At 39.7% G+C, this 21,832-nt stretch overlaps 1 protein-coding gene across 1 annotated transcript in view; it reads right to left on the minus strand.

Annotated features, from left to right (window-relative positions):
• LOC119720951 (atrial natriuretic peptide receptor 1-like) overlaps positions 1–21,832 on the minus strand; it is a 75,341-nt gene that overhangs the window by 36,307 nt on the left and 17,202 nt on the right. Inside the window, exon 2 of the mRNA XM_038190819.1 lies at positions 14,932–15,233. Coding sequence (XP_038046747.1) covers positions 14,932–15,233 — 302 coding nt within the window. The remainder of the gene's footprint in view (positions 1–14,931; positions 15,234–21,832) is intronic.

Raw genomic sequence — 21,832 nt, forward strand, 5'->3', positions numbered from 1 at the left:
TATTTAGGTTTTCCCGGCTATTTTCTGTCCAATTCTAATAGGCCTATTCAAATTCGTCCAGCAAAATCGAAAGTGCACTTTCAATGTTTAATTTTGTCCTTTTTGATACAGTTTCAATTTTAGTTCAAGAAAATTAAAACTGCTCAATGAGCACAGACATTCGTCCAGGAGTATTCGATTTCGTCTCTTCTACGCCGAACCGTGTCATTCAGAAAACAAATTCGTCTTAATATGCCACACAATTTTATAACAATTTTTTTCAATTTCGTCATACTTCACTATATGACATCTTCAGTAGGAGACATACAGGCCGCTGATAACAGTATTTATCCACTTTTTTTTAGCTCCTTATTTTTTCATAACTTTGTTGTTTGTTTCTTTTGATTATCGTTTTAAAAATACGTTAGACTCAGTTTTGGGCACACACAAATGTTAGACTGGGAGCTAATGGTCATCGTAGTTTTTGACGTTTCCTTCTTTCATTTTAATTTAACACTTGTTTCATTCGTTCAGCAAGCTGTACTATCTATAAAGTATCGTATATGAGAAAGTGCAATTTCGGTGGCGCGCAGCCTCAAATAATGTCGCGCACTAGCTCGGTGACTTTATTTTTCATACAGTTGGTATCAAAACGTGCGCCAAACTTGAAGCTAGAAAGTTATGAAAGCTCACAGCGAGAAACGCGCAATTGGCGAAAATATTGCGAAAAAAAGTGCGGGGAGGGGGCGCAATCCGCCCCGGCCCTTTTAGGGTTAAGCACACCTACTTGTTCTGAAAACATCATACGGACGAATGTGCTGAATTAATTTTGCTCGAGGACAAGGGAAATGCTTTAGCAATGACTAATTTACAAAGACTAATGCAGACTAATTTACTGAGCATACGTTTTAAATTGATTGATACCAGACGAATTCGATTTCTGAAATGCTGAGACGAATTCAATCTGAATCGACGAATTCTCTTGACCAAACACTTAAATAAGTTGACCAAACTTTGAAATTGAATGATAAATGACTAAATTGATTTGACTAAAAGCATGTAAAAATGTTCTCGGACGAATTTGAATATTGGAAGTGGTGAATTGGAATGGAAAAGTTTTAAAATAGCCGGGAGATCTATGTAACATAATTATTCAGAAGTTCACAAATTATAGAGGTCATTCCGAGAGTGACATGGCATAAAAAGTGGAGCATGGCACATAAGAGAAAAAATGGGGGCAGGTTTCTATGACCTGTCAATTCAAATCCTACACAATTCCAGTAAAGATTAAAAACAGTCCTTACAATATGAAAGTGCCTTAGAGACAGTTGTTAGCAACAAACGCTTCTCCACTTTGCAATCAAAGGGACTTTCTCCCTCTGTAGGAGGCGCACAGCGGAGGCTCAGACGTTTCACCAGCGGATCAACTGAGAAAGCTTTACTCGGGTTTCGAATGCCGATTTCAGTAGTTCCTTAGTTCGAATGTTTTTCTCAGAACATCGAAGGAAATGACGAAGCATGCAAAACAGTGAGGTCCCCAATCAAACTACAATCCCGAATATCTTTCAATGAGCAGCTTATGTAAGCCACACAGAAGGACACTCAACTCTCCAGCAAGTAAACAAGCCTGAAGACAAACATCGACGGTCGTACTCTGACTCTCTTCTGTATATTAGACATCGGAAAGGCTAACGGTCATCTGAGTCATGAAAACTTTCCGGCTTAGACAGAGACCACAATTACTTTTTTTAAAATAGGAATTATCGTAGGGATACTTTTTTACACAGACGACATAGAACTCCAGCGGATACATTTATCCTTAAAATCACTTTAGCTCTCAATCTAGATTAAGTAAAAAGTCCCATGCATGTCCTTGCTAAGACTGATAAGATTTGCATCCATGAACATGTTCGGCCTTCGATCGCCCCAGAACAGCAGGCCGAACCCCAAACTGTATCATTACCATCATCGGTAATCCCAACGGTGTATCACTTTGAATTTCAGCTATTTCCAGCGTCTCAGTTCACTGACATTTGGATACTTTCAATGTTCATGTTCTCCTTAAACTGATTTAACCTTTTGAGGGATTAGGGCATTAAGCCGATTTCGCATTCGTTTGGGCAAGTACTTCAATGTACAGCGTCATAATCAGTTTAATACCATTTATACAAATGTTTATATTAGTCACTAAAAAAGACTAGGCCTAAGGGAGATATAAAATGTCATTGAGAACTAAGCAATATTGCAACCGAGGGAGTTAAGTACACTTGTGCAGTGCCCGTTAATATGTGCCTGTTCGGAAGGGACAAATTGCTTGGCCGCTGGTAATGGTTGCTTTGATTGGTATTGGTTTGTTGATCCTCTTTTCACACACTGTTGCACTGGTTTTAAAATATAATTACTTTAAACAATTTTAAAGCTTATCAGATTGAAAAAAAAAAACGTTTTGAGGAATCCCTTTTTGGATATAAGTTTTATGAATCCTAGACTATGTCCCTGCCAATACTGGCCAATCAGAATCTAGATTTCAAGCTCACGCCTCCAACACTGACCAATCACAATCGTTCCCTTGTGCTTGATGACTGATACCTTTAAAGAAATATCAAGCTAATGTCTTTTTTCCTTCTAAAGTTAAAATTTGAATTTTATTTACAACTATTATGCGCCTATCAATTGTTTCCCCCACCCCTCCCCCGGGCTGCCCCAACTAATACGTGGGGATTGTCACTATTGAGGTGACAAAATCCCCACCCCTCGGGCAAAATCTAAGTGACAGTCCCCGACCATGCCCCGACATACATACGTGGGGCGCACTAGTGATTGCCTTTCCATGTAGTACGACAATGTTACCAATGTAATTTGAGTGACCAAAATCCAGACCCTTGGGCATGAAGAACGTGACCAAATCCCGGCATCGGACCTGGGGCAGTGGGGGGGGGGGGACATTTGAAAGGCGCATTACATTTCTTATATGTTGTGCAATAATACGTGAATTGATGCCTCATTTAATTTTGGAAAACAATTATATAGAAACTGCATTGCTTGCTCATCATCCATATCCACGAAGCACTGCGAATATCGACAGGTTATTCCCGCATTCTTTGTTACCAAGGTCAGCGATCCGGGGGGGGGGGGGGGGGATTGGGGGAGGGGATATGTCCCCGAAGCAAGAAAAGTATAGTTATTTTCAAATTGGTTTACAGAAATATCGACTGGAAACATGATGCTTTGACTGTTTAAAGTTAAAATTCAAAACAAATATTAGATAGGACGAGTGTATCATATTCACCGGAGTCACTTAAAAAAATAAATCGAAACAATATCCAAGTTACCACGCGAGACGGCAGTAAGGCCACCAGCCTCGGTCCAAAAGCTTGGCCACCGGTATCAAATGAGTTGAATAATCGTCACAGCCATTTTTGGTAAGGTATACACCTCCAGAGTTGGAAAATAGGTGACAGCATTGCAGCGGTGGCAGCTTTTTGGGTGTTATCACCTATTCTTTCAAAATGTCCATCAAAATGCTTGTTACCACTCAAGCATAGTGCATCTGCACTATAATCATTTATGCCCTGATTTGATACTGACCAAACCCCCAGGCTGATGGCCTTAGTAATTGCTCAGAACAGTTTAATATCGTCCCTATATTAGCGTTTGGTAAATATATGGATTATTTTCATAAATGTTACAAATTAATAAATATTTCCGTTGTTCATTAAATAATGGTTTTAAAATTGCGGGATTTTGAAGTTAGAAGAACATATGTATATTTAGGTTAATTGGCAGACAGTGCGACGTCACCCCGGGCATTTAGTGAATAGTGATAGCTTCGGTACTTTGAAATTGGTCGTTATACATTATGAATAGGCTACAATCACAGTCACGCATATCACAAAAGAAGCTCTCCAATTAAAGCACTGTCATGCCATAATCTAATCTATATTCTAATTTAACAACCAGTCGGCGTTCATTCGTGAAATGAAGTTTCGATTCGATAAGCCCTTTAGAAAATCGTTGTTAATTTATTGCAGAGCATGCAGAAAAATAAGGGGGAAGTGTTGTATACGTCTCAATCTGAAACATGTATCTGAAAGCCTTACACGTGGCACGGGTGCATACCTATATGTTCCCCAATACCTATGTTCCCCAACCCTAACCTTAACCCTAACCATCTAGGCCCTAACCCTAACCCTCACCCCAATCCTACCCTAACCCTATAAACCCTACGGATTTGGGAAACATAGGTATTGGGACACATAGGTATTGGGGGAACATCGGGTAGATCCCCATGGGACAATATGTAATTTTCCCTTCCCATCCCCCAATGCTTTGCCCTCCAATCTTTTCCGTTTCCCTGTCACCTTTGATGTAAGTCTGGTTTCCTGACCGCATTGTCCGCTTCGGACTTCAAAAATTGGGAACAGTAGCTAGCGGTGAATCTTCCATACATCAGGAGGCATCCCTCCTAATGTATGCAAATGTATGCATGACGTGCACATCACATGACGTACAATTTCGGAGGTGATGAGCTTCGATTTGCTGAATTCGAAAGTGTCTCCGACAAGCATCAATAAAGAGAGAGAAATTACTAATCAGTATTTAAAACTTTAGCAATTGAAATGCTTGAAAGATAACTTCATGGAGACAATGATGATTTGCGTACTTTTTGCGGTAAGAGTGAGTTTTTTGATAATCGTGTGTTCAATCACCGTCCATGCACATAGCTAAACAATGATTTTAACAAAAATAAACAATTATGATGCGCGCGCAGAGGTGATCCAATTACCAGTCCCCATATTTTAAGGGGGCGGGAAACAGTCTACTATGATGTTAGCCACGAAAATGATGCACAATGCATAATCACTTTCAAAACACGTTGCCCCAGATAACGTCTATTCACGCTTCTTCCCTTGAGGATCTGGTTTAAGTTGCGGCTGGCGCTTCCTGACACAACATGCTTCTTTTTCAAATGATAAACCGGATTAGTTAGGCATTAGAGTCTGGGTAAACAGAATACTCAAAGAAGCTCATAAATCAAGAAAGTAATAGAAAGAAAAAAAACCCCACACAAATAGGCCAAGTCCGCACAGCCAAACAGTTCAAGAATTGCAACCCCAAACTTACACCAGAAATTGAGAAAAATACATTCTAAGCAGTGTATATAATACGACACTCAGGTGTTGCTGTGTTCAGGGATTTTTCTCAAACGAGTTCCCTTGAAATACCTTGCTATGACAAAACTATATACACGTCTGTTGGATGTAATGTTTTCCTGCTGTTAAATTTTAATAGCCCTAGTTTTAAATTACATCCGGCCTACAGAGGTCCCTCCCCAAAAAGAACAATTTTTCTCAAACGAGTTCCCTTGAAATATCTTGCTATGACAAAACTATATGCACGTCTGTTGGATGTATATTTTCCTGCTGTTAAATTTTAATAGCCCTAGTTTTAAATTACATCCGGCCTACAGAGGTCCCTCCCCAAAAAGAAATTTTTTTTTGAACGAATAAAAAGCTTTACTTCTATAAATTCTAAGCAAATCAGATAATTTGGTGTATATTTCTATGATGTGCTTTGGTATATGACTTACAGCAAGTAACCCTATCGGCAGCTCAAACCAATAGACTATATTCACGAGTCGGCCATATTAAATTGAAAGTGAGGTAAACTCTTATTTTTTTGGAACTTGGGAGTAGAAATGAAAGCAATGAAATACATTTTCGTTAAGAAATTAATACCAGTCTGCTCTGATGAATAATTTAAAGTTTGTGATTAAACATACCCTAATGTTTTAAGCCACATTTAAAAAAAAAGACAGCAAGGCTTGGTAAGCACTCCAATCATAAAACAGTCTGGCACCATCCCAATCAACAGTTTACAATTTATAAGAGAGATTCTGGGAGCACAATCTAAAATGGCGTCCTCGCCAATACGATCTACTGACATTAAGAAGCAGGTGCCACATGTGCATGTTGTTCTCGTGTTATTCGTCACTCAAATGAAGTCTATATTAGAAGCTTCCGCTGCGAATTGCAAGGGTTCTTCTATTTTATTATTAGAATTTATTCCTGGACCATATCTGGGACATCTGTTATCAAGGAAGGAAAGCAAATCTCGACAAAGTGGATACGGCTGTACTGGCGTCATAAGATAAGGGTTAGTTTCGGTTGGGCGAAGCAATTTCTTAATTTGTCAACACCGCGAGGACAGATACGACTACGACCAAACCATATCATTCGGACATGTCAAAATGTATCGATCCTCCTTACATGAAACATTCTAATCTGTGAGGACTCATGAATGCTGAACGCTTTCTATGATAAGACGTACGCTGAGACACGTGTTACTAATTCGGGCGTATAAAATCCAAGTGCGCCATAAGATATTCATCAATAACTTGAAAAATAAAAATACAGCAGACAGACGGATGCTTATCAAGCGCAACGAACGCTACAGCTGGTGCAAGTACAATAAGGTTTGCAACATCCTAATGGACGAAGTGGACGTCATTAAAGTAGAAGACAGTCTTGTAGACTATTTAGTTCGATGTTTCAATTAAGATGATCACTTTTTAAACGCCGTGTAAGAAATAAAGTGCAAGTGTATGTGCGTGAACATATGGAAACAAGGCCAGGCGCTGATCAACCATCTGCGCGTGCCAAATAAAATTTGGTTATTCAATCATGAATGCTTATTGCTTCAAGATCGCTCGTCACTTCATTAAACACGTTATGGCTGGTCTACTTTACCGAAGAACAAAAATGGTGCATATATAAACGCTGTACAGTGTAAACATGCTTGCATATGAATACCATGATGATTATAACACAACACATAACAGAATTCAACAGGTTGGCAAACTGGAGTACTCTATCATTTTTAAACACACCGTATAACAATTACAATTTAACCAGATTTCTCTGTCATATTACAACGCAAAGGGACAGAATGTTATTTTAAGTCTAATTTTGATTCTCTAAATGACAAATTAATTTACTTCTGAATTCTGATCAACAAATCGTTCGGAAACAAGGAAGTATAGACTGTCTTGATGGAAGCTCTAATCTGAAACAAAAGTCCAAAACACGTACATACGATGGACATGACTGCTATCAGACACCGCAACCGCTATGCATGGCAGGATTTCCAGATATGAAAAATACCTGCAAACTGCGGGCTAATCATCTATTATAACCGGCACAGCTGACGCCACCGTATTACGATTAATTGGCCACAAATCATGACAAATGACCCGAGCAGTACGTCCAATCTCCCACTACAGAGTGGCCCCCAAAAAGTCTTCACTTTTTCAGAAGCAGATTTCTCAAAATTTGGGAGACACATTGAAATTGCTTTAAGATATTCCTAAACCACAAGGTGGCACATATGGTGGCATATGTGAAAATGGCATTGAAAATAAAGCCTTAATTAAGAAATGACGGCCATTTACATAAAGATGGTCAAAAACCAGTTTGTCCACAAGCGTGTATGAGATACATGTGTGGTCATCGTTATGGCAGTTCTTTGTGCACTGAGTGCTATTGTTTTGACCAAGTTTCATAGACTTGCATGTGGAGTAATTGTGGATCGGACAAAATGGTTTTTGACCGTTTCTCTGTAAATGGCCGTCATTTCTTAATTTAGGCTTTACTTTCAATGCCATTTTCACCATATGACACAGTAATCTTGTAGATTAGGAATATGTTCAACAAATTACAATAGGCTATGTCTCCCCAATTTTGAGAAATCTGCGTCTGAAAAAAGTGTAAATTTTTTGCGGCCACCCACCGTTTCGTTTGTTTGTTTTGGGCACAAACAGATCCGCTTTGCGAGCAGACTGGCTCCCGGTCCGTATATTATACATACTAATTGTGAGGCGGGAACCAGCGTACCCCGCGAGAACGGGTATCATTGTCTTGCAGCCAATAATTCGAAATTGTAAAGTAATAATTCAACTTAACATGGGCCAATTTCTTTGGTCGAAAGTGACAATTTTTTGCATTATGCGTCGGTTTTGGGCTTTAACAAGCGTTTACCACGAAATGAAAATAGTTGAAAGAAGGTAAAAAGTAGAAATATTATATATACATGAACACAAGGTTGAAATTTACGTTTTTTTAGCCTGTTTAGTTCATTAGTTGTTGCTGGCAATTGGATGCACAGTACATCTTTAATTCCAGCAAGCCCCAATGTAACTTACGTATATTCATAATCATTAACCCCAGAGCATGCCAGATAACACAACTTGTTTAAACCATTTTAAAATATTTTTTCAAAGCATTTTTTTTTCTCCAAAAACGATCTTTACAACGAAACGTATGCATTACAGCACTGGGCATTACCGTTTGCTCCGCTACATGTAGGCCTAAGATTAAAAAAAACACCCGCTTTTCATAAAATGAATGTTTTCCGATAATCTCCCCTTTTTTTTTTAATCAAACCGACTTCTGTTCAAACCGCCACAACAGAAATATAACGTCATTTGCATAACAACACCGCCCACAAAAGGGGACTCTGCAGCTTGACGATATCAGGAAAAGCGGACAATGGACGATGATAACGTTAGAGGAAATCGTCAATCACTCTTATCGCACGTCAGACGCAGGTACACAGAACTATTATGCTATACCAGCTGTAAACCAGTTAACATTTCACGTGAATGCGAAGCGAATCTCGCGGGAGAATAAAACCCACCTTCAACTTGACTGGTACACTTTCACGCTCTTTTTACGCATGATTCGTTCCCAAAGGTACCGAATTATTAACTAGATAGGACCTACACATTCCGGTTTCCGGACGACGTATTATCCGGGTCCATGAAGGCCTACCCACTTTCAACATCAGAACGCGCAGTACTTCCATAATTATATCAAACCAGACCTAATATTGACTGCATTATAATATGTCAAACTCGGTGCAGAGATACCTTTGATGAATAATGCAAAACCCTTCATTTTGTTTGTCCAGCTGTTGCCGTCCTCTCACCGATTCATTTGTTTACTGACCATTTGTCAAAATTGATTTGCGTGTTTGAAGTGCATTACAACTGTTAACTGCTGCAGGTTTTCCTTTCATCAAACACTTGTGAACAAGAATGAGCCGATAAAAGTTTCTTTTATATAAATGAGCGTTAAAAGAGCGTATTATCTACACAATAGATGTAAAATTGTCAAATGAAAAGGGAATAACTAAAACCGTCGTTAAAAATCGATAAAAATTGATTTACAAATGTATATAAAAAGTAAGTCACACACAATGGATTGTATCCCTTTTGTTAAACGTATTAGAAGAAATTTGTTTTGTAGTAAAAACCTAATTATCAGAGGAATTATCGTTGGAGCAGCTGGTGTATCTCAACATTTCAGTGAAGGAAAACGGACAGGGGGAGGGGGCACGCCCCCAACCACGGCCTGCTTCCCATCGTTCAGAATTTTGGAAAGGCAAAAATACGTTTTCTGTTGTTTTGAAACCCTTAACAAAATGAGGCCATTGCAGTCCATCAGTGACCGCATCCTCGGACCAAAGTTAAAGCTACTATCGATAATGATGAATTGCAACTATAATGCCTTCATAGGTTCATGAGTTTTCTTTATTATTGGTTCGAGGTCGCTCTGTAGCTATGATAAATCAACTGTATAGGCCCACTTCTGACATCGAGACTGCTGAAAGTTCAGCCAGGGCATTCCACTGTGTTGAGCGACCATCATTGAAAAACCCACCAAAAGTTGGTGTGATAGAGAAAACTCCATCTTCAATATTGCCAACAGTAACATCTTCCACTCGGCTGAATCGCATTATCTCTGGAAGATCAACCCGACGTTCAGAATTAATTAACCATCTCAACTATCCCCAAGGAGGTTCCGTAATGCTGCATGCATCTATGCCGCATGCTTGGCGTGCGGGCAAGCAGACAAGAAAGAAATAGCCAAGGGGAGAAGAGACGTATCCCCAGCTGAGAGCGCCGACAAGGCAAACGGCGGGAAATCATGAAAGCGCCTGGTTACCGTCACCATGGCAACCAACCATGAAGAATCCTTACTGGAGGCAAGACTGTGTTGAGCGCAAACAACATCAGTGTTCATTGTACCAATGGCGCCATTAGGCATAATGTTAAAACGTCCACTGTTTGAAACAAAAACGAAGCCGCGCATGCAAAACAAATATCGCTTGCTTAATAGGTGTTATAAAAGAGCCCGCTCGATCGTTTCTTTAATGAAGCGACAAAACAAATGTTATTAAAAAGTGGACATAAATAAAGACCATCGCTAATTCGGATGGGTCTCGAACCAACGACCTTCCGCTTTCCAGTCCAGACGTCTTACCATTCGATCTCCGAGTTTGCCATGGTCAACTGGCCACTTGGAACTGATAAGCCAGCAGCTGGAGCCGTCATCGCCTTTCCTCGGAAGTTTGTGTCCTGGAAATGTGAAGTCCTAACATTGGGAAGAAGCTTGTCAACTTCTCCCTCAACTGAACACTGCATAAACCATTAGGTCACGTCCTATATATGACCAGCTTTGGATGTTTTGCAAGGACACGGCTGGAGAATAATCTGGCAAAACAACGCAACCTTTGATAATAAATGGGCATCTGAAATCATTCCATGTGCAGAAATGACGAAACACTTTAGAGATTAAATAAGAGGCATTATATACGGAATGTTAAGCAAAAGGACAGCAAAAGTCGACACGTATTTTGGCAATGGTTAACTTTGTAAATTTACTGAAAAAGGCCACAGCTTTAAAACCGATTGATTTTGACATCAACATCGAGACTTCCGCAACTCGGAGGCAGTAAAAGCTAATCGAACTATGTACGTGTGCTCGGGGGAACGCATTCTGCAAATTTTGCAATGTCTGATTCTCATGATGAAGCCATAGACTGTCTGTGATCATAAACACACCATGGATGGGTTTCTTGGCATTTAAATGTCTAATGTACTTTAACTTTTTACAGGGAAAAATATTAAATGCATACAACTTCAGGTGTGTTTCATCTCTTCAACTTTTTTTTTTTTTTTTTTTTACCAATAAAGGGTGCACGCGATATTGTTCTTAGGAACACATTTTGTGCAACTTTCTACTTCTCTTAAATGTATGAAAACTTTTTGACTTCTCTTTTTGGTTAATTTCATTGAAAAGTCTTCTTCGAACATTTAAAATTGTCCATGCTTTTCCGGACAATTGAGGACGCTGTTCGTACAATGTCATTTCAGAAAGACACTGTTCAGTTTAGGGGTTTTCTGTGAACCAAAAATTTGCTCATTGAAAACATTTGTGAGAAAGGGTTGTTCATTGGCTTACTGCCATGTACTTACACAACAACGAATCACCTAAGAAAAAAATACGACAGCAAAATATCCAACATTCTAGCAACTTTTTTGTGTGCTGAAATAGCAGTTACATTGAGGTTTGGCCTGGAATGACATCACAGTTTTGGTGATGAATATGGAAATTGGCATTAGCATAAAAACCAAAAAGGCACCAAAATACCCTTCAAAGCGGCAAAACAGAAATTGAAAATTAGGTTAAATGGGACACAAAGGTGCATTTCAAGGATATCATTAAAACAATTACATCGCATGAGCCCTTTAAATAAATTCAACCCAATTATGCGTTTAATTTAGTGTCCCTCCTTCAATGAGCTGCTATATTTGTCGTGCGCTTCCATTTAACTTCATTTAAATACGACCACTGTAAGAGTAGTACCAAGGAGTAGTATCAATTTTGAAGAGTCACTTTGCATTGATTTTGAGGTAATTACATTAAGAAACCTCTCAATCTGTGACATAAACATCATTGTTATACATTTCATATACACGTATAAATATCTCAGAAATATAAGAGCAAATTTAGGAACTGGCGTGTTTGATGCAATCAATATATAAAAAGGAATTCAATGTTTGATTCATCATTATTTTGACATTATTTTGATACTTATTAAATGTAGGAATTTGAAACAAATTATAAGTACACAGTCATTTCCCTAACCCAACCAAGTCTAAACCACAAATTACAGTATCTTTGTAACTAAATGGCCCATATGGTGCCTATTTTCTTAGGATCACATTTTGTGGAATTATCTAGTTTGGAAACTATCTGACATCCCTTTTTGGTTAATTTCATTGAGAAATGCACTTCTTCAAACATTTCAAAATGTCAATGCTTTTTCGGACAACTGATGTCGCTGTTGCTGTGATGTCATTTCAGGAAGACACTGTTCGGTTGAGGGGTTTTTCTGTTCTCATTGTTAACCCAACATTTGCTAATTGAAAACATTTGTGAGAAAGGGTTGCTCATTGGCTAACTGCCATGTACTTACACATCAACGAATCACCAAAGAAAAGAAAATTTATGACAGCAAGTACCCAACATTCTAGCAACTTTCTGTGCTGAAAAAGCTGTAACATTCTGCCCGGAATGACATCACGATTTGCTGTTGAATATGTAAATTTGCAGCAGCAAATAAACAAAAAGGCACCAAAATACCCTTCAAAAATGGCAAAACAAAAACTGATATAAGGTTGAATGGGACACAAAGGTGCATTTTCGAGAACTGCTTTGAAAATATTACATTGCACCTGTCATTTAAACCTGAGCTATGATGGAGTTTTGACTTCTTAAGAATGAAACATTCATTGCTGCGCTCACATATATTAAAATTTATAGAAACAAATTATTCCACAGAGTTTTGAAAAGATTATTAAATATCAGCATGGCAATAAAAGCCTGGGTATACAGAATCAAATTAGAAGGAACATGAAGATATTTAGACCAACGTCAGGCCGTGGAATATCTATATAAATAAAGCCCCGGATGTCTAAGTGAAACCGAATGACCTGTTCCCGGCTCTCAGTTTTTTTTTGATCAACAGAATGTCGACCTACATGAGACAGCTTCGATCGTTCTTTTGCATCATGATTGATATGATGGTTCAAAAATGCCAAACTATTTGACCTGTAACTGAATATTTGAGCCGATATGAAAGAGGAAATCGAATCCACGTCCAGGCCAGGACCATTGTCCGTCCCAATCCAGCCCAAATACCGCTGACTGAAAGTGGGCCCTACATCCAGATTGGGAATCGGTTGCGCCGCACCACCTGTACCACCTTTCACTACATCCCTTCTAGATTTACCCACCCTTGGGGCAAGGCATCTTCTTGGTTTGTCACGGAGATTCAGGGCCTCTAATAAGGCATGCCGCTTTACATAACTGAAGAAGCTGCTGAGCAACGGGTAGGTCAACATCAGCTTGTCGATGCCACATGCGACCCAGTTTCACCTTAAGCCATTCACCATACCAAAGAAGATTCTTTCGGCCTTAAGCGTCAATGGGAATCGAAATCCTCGTTCTTCTTTAGCTTTGCGAGGAATCCGACGCCTGTCACGGGCTTGTCTTGTCCCTCGGTTAAGCCGCTTGTCGGCTAAAATTTTAATATGGCAATGCATTAATTATGTGCGTTCCATCATAAAAAAACCCCATACTTAGCCAATGGGTGATCTGCTTCATCCACGTTTGTTTGAAGCGTATTACCCATAATGCCCAAGGACATAAGCTGCTCTGCTTCGCACTAGAGTATGCCCCAAACCATGCTGTTAAATAAGTTACTTTTTAATAGACACGAAATACTAATAAAGAAAAAACCAGGGTAAGCTAACCTTTTAAAATCAAGTGAAAGTATAAAAATTGTATTATGCATAACCATAACTAAAAAATACATAAAAACAGTTACAATTTATAAGTTAAACCTTAAAAAGGTATTCCTGTTCTCGTAGAAGCAAGTGCATATTGGTATTAATATTTTATTTTTACTGGAAATACACCAAACAAAATAATGGCATGGATTAGCACAACAAAAGTGGCTGATGAATAAAAGCTAATAAATTATCAGCGACATGGGTGTAGACTGTAGAATAGCAAAAATATTACGAACTCAATAGGAGAGAAAGTAATCCCCGCTTATTGAATGAAAAACCATCAGGTCTTCCTGCAGCAAACTACAGACGTGTGACCAATTATGGTAAAGCATTCAATTTCAGAGTTTGTTTTTAGAAATGTCATTAACTTGGAATGTACTTTCATACCACTAGTTCTGTTCGTTACAAGGCCTTTCTGCTCGAGTGACTGCCTGTGCAAGTTGAAATTTGCTTTTGGTGAAAAATGAACAGCTAATCTACCAGCAACATGTTGCTCTTCACAGGCGATTAAATTTTGTTCGAAGGAAGGACACTTCAGTAGCTATCCCCGTGCAAGAAATACCAACAACACAATGTATTCTTTGTATATCGTACTATTGTTAAAGCAACACCGAGTATGTTAAAAAAAAATTTATTTCTTTTAATTTACAGCTTTTACAAGATCATAATGAAAAGCGGTCTCTCGTTGTTCATGTAATGAAAGAATGGAAAATATTTTTGACTTTTTTCTGCAAACAACCACCCACTGAAACAGATAACACAACAGTAACTGAATTGCCAGGTACAGTGACAACCCACTTAAATCAGGGAAAAAAACCTACCATCTCGGCTGATAAACACATATATGATTCAAGATGGATTTTGTTTCGGCAGCGGAAACTGGATATATATTTTTACTCTTTTTGACGCAGGTTTAACACTTATTCCTTGCGCTTTAGGCGTTGGTGGAATACTACCCACTAATGATGTAGAACCATGCCTTTCAAATTCTTTATTAAAGGCTCGGCTAACGCTAGGTTCATGGTACAGCTTACCAAAATATGATTATGTTTGTGCTTAACGCTTTTAAGTCTGCGTGAACCTCGCGGGGAATGCACACACGCTGACCGTTAAGCGCAGCACTTTCTGCAGTAATTGGGAGATTCTTCGCTTAGCCAGATCCATGAAATTTGGCCATTTATGAATCGAAAGCTTGAGATGAGTATGTGTGGAATGGCAGAAAGGTATTGCTTTCTCAAGGGAATTATCTTTACCTCTTCTCCAAGTGCATCAAAGCTGAAGTTGTACTGCTTCAAAGCCCGCTCCTTGACCTGGGTGGCGAAGGCTTTAAACTGAGGCGTCTCTGGCTTACGCAAGGTGAAGGTCATCAGGGATCGGTAAGCCTCCTTGGCAGCAGCGTCATTCTTGTCACCACGCTCCCAGCTGACGTCCCCGAAGTACTTGCTGTCGAAGAGGAAGATGTTGAAGAAGGCGTACTCCCCGTTGGTCATGCCCAGCTCGTGGGCAGCTAGCATGATTTTGCGGATGGAGTCTCCCGATGCACACATGACCACAACTGCAGAACGGAAAGAAAGGAAAAGAAAACAGTCCTGTCAAAACAACACTTAAGTACAACAGGTAGATCTCTGGCTTCCCGATGAACGAAGATCGATTGGTGTCTACATGGAGGCATCCTTCCTCATAGCTGTCTATTGAGCTTCACTTTTTACAAGTTTGTTTTCGATATGTTCTGTATAAACCGACTTTGTCTAATAAGTTTACAGTCTCTTTTTTGTTTTGTGCCAAATATTGCAACAGTATAGAGTCAAGGACATATATCACGACTGACTGGCACTATTATATTACTGTGTGTTAAGACAAACACCACGTGACACGTCCCTTTATTTTCTCTTTGGTAATACACGATAGTGGAAATCAGACTCTTTTGCCGGATAAAAATGTAGCTGTTAATTTCAAATGTGTTTCCTTAGTGATGGTAGGATCTGTGCATACACATGAATGAGAGCTACTAGTATTTGCTCTATCGAGCACGTGCAATAGCTGTCTCGGTTACAAATGGCCGACCTTTGCCTCTTTTCAACCCGAAATTTAACGCATTTTGTTGCCTCTGTATTTGGCCAGGAATGCACTAATCATCTCCAGTGGGAAAACATCCCGCGCACCCAGCGATACTCATAAATCACTGCGCAATTTGCAGCCTCAGTCGAAAGAGTACTCTTGTTTGCGACTGGACTTCTTGACAGGTGTATACTCTTCAAGTTGCTTTATCTCATACAAGTTGAGATTAGACCTGGGTTAATTTGGCCAGTCTCAAGATTATAGTTATAAGCCGGTTGCAATATCAGGTCGGCACGAAAAGCCCGTTAGTGGAGTGATCTATAATGTGGTTTTCTCAGCCCGTGTGATTAGCCTAATTGGGGTGAATCAGTCAGAAGATTCTCATGGTGACGGTATACCTACTGAAGGTATTATTTACGACGGGGTGCCAGTGATTTGTACAGGCGCACCATACTGGTAAGTCTCCTATCTACAAATAGGGGTTCGTTTGAACACACGCAGTCCGGTTTGGTATGACTTAGTTGCAAATGCATAAAGTACTTCGAAAATCACAAGTTATTATTTATGTTACTGCCTTAAGAAATTTGAAATTAAAAAAAATACATCAAGGCTCAACTGCAAGCTTAACTTCTTAAAATGAAACGAACGTTATCTACATTTCGCGCATATCGGAATATAGAGAAGAATAATTAGATTGGATACTATTACAATTTCGTAATTATACTGTCGATTTCAGAGATTTTTTTCTGCAGCGAAACTAAAGCTCTCGATCATTTGATGATGGACCACTGACACAACTGGAACAATCTTCTCGCAAAATCAATGTGTAGAGTGGATTATTTCGAGCTATTTTTACACGGCCAATAAATCCAGTAAAGTACTCCAGTGTGAGCGAACTATCTCCAATCAAGTGCGAAATTCACAATCTCGAGCCGTAAAAGTTCAGCTAAACCCGAATACTGAGCCGTTCGTCGATCTTTAATCAAGTTGTATTTGCGCAAATCTTTGTCAGACCTGTAAGTTGGAAGTGCTTGGCTCTCTCCACGATGGGATGCCAACACCGGGATGGAGAAGGTTATCAAGAGGGAATAAAAAAATGCCAAACCAAAATTACCCAGCCAACAACTCGAGTGGAGGACCAAAATCTATGCTGATACGCATAAGCAAACACATTTCTTGCCGGCATGTGTTGACACAGTTGACATTGTGCAACTCACGTCTTAGTAATTAAAACGATTTCTGGATACAATTGCGTCCACGGAGCAGTCTGGGTATTCTGAACCTTATGTGCTCGGGTTACGCCAATCGTCGACAGGATATTGCACTGTGCTTTCTATGGACCTATACAACTCTTATGTGATTTATCATAGGCATATCCGGGTAATACTAGTCTGCTATCGTAGGTAGATAGCAAGCAAACAGGTGCCAAGGGATGCGTAGTTTGACCGACTCTTTTCATGTACTGTCCTCGTGGGCTCCGTCAAGAGTAGTCTTTTCCTGCCTGACCCCATTCTTTCTATTTGCAGGGGTCCCATTTGTGTTATTGACATAAATGACAGCCGTAAGAGTGTGTGGTCAATATTCCTTATCGCTAAGTTGGAGGTTTGAGTGATATGCATTCAAGGTGTCTACAACCATTTCGCTTAACAATCTCAAACAGAACCAGAAAAATCGTATGCATTAGTATTCAAATTAAATACAAATTAAAATGTATATATTGGATTAAATCTTCTCAAGCTAAACACACGACTTGGGGGCTCATTTACGTAGTAAATCATGAAAAGGGAGATGTAAGTTTGTTTTTAGTACATGTAATAACGACAGATAACCCTGAAGGCACAACCTATCAAGATAACACAGAGGAACTGGCAATCTAAATAAGGTCCGCGTTCGCCTTGGCAATGCAATCAGATGGAATTGCACTGTGTGACAATCTCGCCGTCATGGAAGCAATATAATGGAGGGAAGGGGGGGGGGATTGAGTCATGACAGCGCCTTAATGCCGGGAGACTCCTGTCATCGAAATAGTCTATCAGCGCAGGGGATAGAGGAGCGAGATAGGGAGATCGACACAGTGTCCAAATAAGGTGATAACGATCTTTCTCAAGAAGACAAATCACTATCGAAGGATTTGGTCCTTGTACTCCATCCACCCACTCACGCTTGCTGAAGATGACTACAGATGTAAAGTCAGCTCGAACTGCTTCTTAAATACTCTAAAACCAGATTATGATTTCATATTGCAGTAATAATGCGATTGGAGCAAAGGTCTTCCCTTTGACACTGCGCCCCAGCTTTGCGGTCGAACCACAGACACAGACAGACATTAGGAGGTGTTTGGTCGGATCTTTCTGCATGTACACCCATACATTTGAACAAAAGTGCTTCCGTCGGAATCGAAGTGACGGCGTTTTAGTGATCGATTAAGTCTTGTAACGGTTCGAGTGAGTGTTGCAAAGAGGTTCCCACTCAGAGAGACTCAGTTATGTCATTAAACGACAGTTTTCAGAACTTTCTCCTTTTTTTACGCAAACTTCGCATCAAAACAAAGATTCGATTCTATTTTTCATTTTTTTAATTAATTTTTTTAATAATTGACCATGTATTGCCGCCCTTACATGTCATTAAGGAACCGATACCGAAACTTCACATCAAAGACCTCGGTTTTTACGAGAGCTTTTAAAACCAATCGAAACCTCTTGATTCAACACCAAAATACACTAGTATGATGCCAATCGGCAGTTGCATCAGGTATCAAATGGAAAACGGTTTTAGGTTTCGCTGTATAAAACTGCTCAACACACACCACGCCCGCAATATGCAAACAACTCATCCCACTAACGATCTCATCTTTCTTCGTGTTCTGATGGATTGACTGCACGAACTCTGACAAACTTCCTCGTTATAGATGGCTCGTGCAGTTTATATCGAGTTTGTATAATAACAACCGAGCCCGAGGTAGGTAAATACGGAAAATTGATACAGATAAAACGAGACAACCGGGATATTGAACGATGGTTTGACTGCTTCCAATCATCTACAATCACAACTCATACCATGAAACAAACACAAACACGACTTCAAACCAATATCAGATCAATCTTATTTAGAACCGAAAACACGCAAAAGGATTTTAAAAGCACAAAGACTAATAAAAAGTTAGCCTGAAATCAAGACCAGGGAAAAATAAGGTGGAAAAATGTTACTTATGATGTACTATGATATCTGAGACAAGTACATTCTTTGTAGCTATGAATGAAGTCAGCCCCACTGCTAATTGTGTCGCAACAGTTAAGGACATTACTACATCAGCGGTCGAGCCCAACAGTTAATCCGCTCTGAGCCTTAAACCCACACGAGAAGTCGCATTTTTTCAATTACAAAAATTAACTTTGCCGGATCTGCAGACTTGAGGCGGCGCCTGGCACTGGGGCGTTTACACAAGGGGGTATCTCCACGGTTTATTTGTTTGTCTGTATGAGGAAATTTTTAGACTGGAGCCAGGGAGGCGCAATCACTAGCTCAGGCGTGACTCTTGACGTTGAAGCCGATAGCATTGACAGTAAACTACTGCTAGACGGTAATCATAATAGTGAAATAATCCTCAGCAAAGGTTGGATACGGAGCTATAATTTAACCCCACACTTGCCGGGAACGTATCCGTGAACAACACCGAGACGGAACACAACCCAAAATGAATTGATAGAAAAGGCGGTTGGTCCTATAGGACCGCAGCTTTTGTGTACGCTTAAACCATTCATTTATGAATAAACCCTGTGGAAATATCTCCAATGATAAAAATGCATATTTGCCCCGCTTGTTTTGACATGTCGTAACATCGCAGCCTACAATTACGACACCCAAGCAAGCAATACATTGCTGCACGTATTGCGGTAACCCTGATTACCATCCCTACAACCCTCAGGTACGGCATGGGGCTATTTATCAAAGCTCCGTCGCAGGTTCACGAGCATTTTAAGAGAGTCCTGTCAAATGGACATCATCTCCCCCTGCGAACAAAAACCAAACAAGCGTAGGGAGGCTTAAGATTTTATCAGTCATGAAGAGGGACAGTGTCCCCTCCTTCCGCTGTATTTCCCTACATCACCGGGTAATAAAACCAAAATAAGTGACATCTAAATTGAACCGTAAAAGACAGGCGCGTGGCTACCGGGGCGTTCGGGTAACCAAAACCCCCAGGCGTGCTTACGCCCACTCAATGGAACAGGGCTAGAACATCCGAAAGTAGAATTTTGTGTTTTCTAGGCGTGGACCCTAAACTAGGAATCATGTTTAAAGGGAATATACAACATTTGCAAACATCGAAAATAAAACTACCAAGTTTTTGCGAAATACCTTAACAGGATGTTGGTAAATGACAGTCTAAAGCATCCTGTAAAATTATGGCACCTGGTATACTGTCATTTTCAAGAAAAGTGGTATTTTTGTATCAATTTCCAACGCTGATCGGCCGATCAGCGTTGGAAACAACTGGCTTTTTTTCCAAATACTAGCCCCAATTGACCATTGCACTTGTTTGCAATCGATTACAAACCTATGAACGGGTACGAGCCAGCTAGACTGGTTCCCTGACCTTATAATTCCCCAATGTATGTAAACTGCTCTGTTTCTTCTTATATGGAGTCAGGGAACCAGACTACAGGAAAATGATCGTTTTTCTTGGTTTTTATAGCATTTTCGAACCCAAAACCTCCAAAAAGTCAGTGTAACTATATTTGCTTTATATTTCCAACCCCCAATTCCATCCATTTCTGAAAATTACAGCAAAAGCAAATGATGTATATTCCCTTTAAAGTGCATAGGAGGCACAATCACCCACATCAGGAACTGTTCATTCTTGCATTTTGTCCTCCTAGGATTCCTTCAAACACGTTCTGCGTATCTTGTTTCAAAGGGAACAAGCTCGAAATTATCTCGGAAGCTGCGGACCAACTGTAGACCTGCTATATATAGCGTATAGGTATTCTACATGTAAATGTAAAAGTCTGTTCTTGTAATGCACAATTAATCACTTGGTTGTGACTGTCACTTGAAATAAAGGATTTCCCATTTGTTGAACGTCAGTTGGTGCATGGAGCTTTTTATAGTTATACCTCCATGGTTGGTGGAACACCCAATTCGTATGTAGTAGTACAGTGCCCGCCCCAATGTGAACTTAGTGACTTTGATAATGCAACTCTGTCCTCCTTCACTGGAGGCTCATGAAAGTGACACAAAAGAGGACCAAGGCCCGAGGCAGGAGCTGATATATACCCATTGCCAGGGCCTGAGGGACGAATTGATTTATACCCATGCATGGCTGTCACTGAACGTTTGTTACTAACTTACGGAGAGACACGACGATTTCTTGAGCTGCTGTCCGCAGCTAAAACACATTATGCAGCTAAAAATTGTATTGTGGTAAACATCGGGCACTCTTCATAGAGGAATGAAATACCAATTTATAGTCTGGCACTCTTTCTTTGCTCTTGTGTTGGGCTATGCCATGAATATCGGTTACTCACAAAATCTACTGAAACTATAGACTGCAGTGTTTCAACAGAATACATAGAACAAGCACTGAAGTACGGCATGACAAATTAACCTTGTAATTGCACAATGGACTATGTTCATCCAAGCCATCGCAAGCTTGACTGGCCACCAGGTCTTCAATCATGCCAAACTGACCTTTTCGCTTCACAGAATTTTCAAGAGAGTATTTGTGACTTGTGACTTTTTCGGCGCACCAATTTTCAAACATAAATTTGGTAAAAAAAGTCACAAGTCGTATTGTAACTTAGCTAGGCCTATACGTTTTTGGTATTAGGTGACTCCATCATATAGGTTTTTTCTCGATCCATACGATAATTAGGAAAGTTCACTCATTCAACTCAGTCCCTTTTTATGTTAAGAACTTCCAACCATATTAAATCCACAATTACCATTGTAAGTGATATCTCTTAATTAACTACCTGACAACTATTATATAATAGATGAGTAATAACCCCATTCCTTTCGAATAAACACAGCAGGCTACAGTCTTTAGACAAACAAGAACGCACATTTGTCTATAGGGAGTTGCTTTTTAACTTTAAT

This window comes from Patiria miniata, unplaced genomic scaffold (assembly GCF_015706575.1).
Source record: "Patiria miniata isolate m_02_andy unplaced genomic scaffold, ASM1570657v1 HiC_scaffold_9, whole genome shotgun sequence".
NCBI classification, from domain to species: Eukaryota; Metazoa; Echinodermata; class Asteroidea; order Valvatida; family Asterinidae; genus Patiria; species Patiria miniata.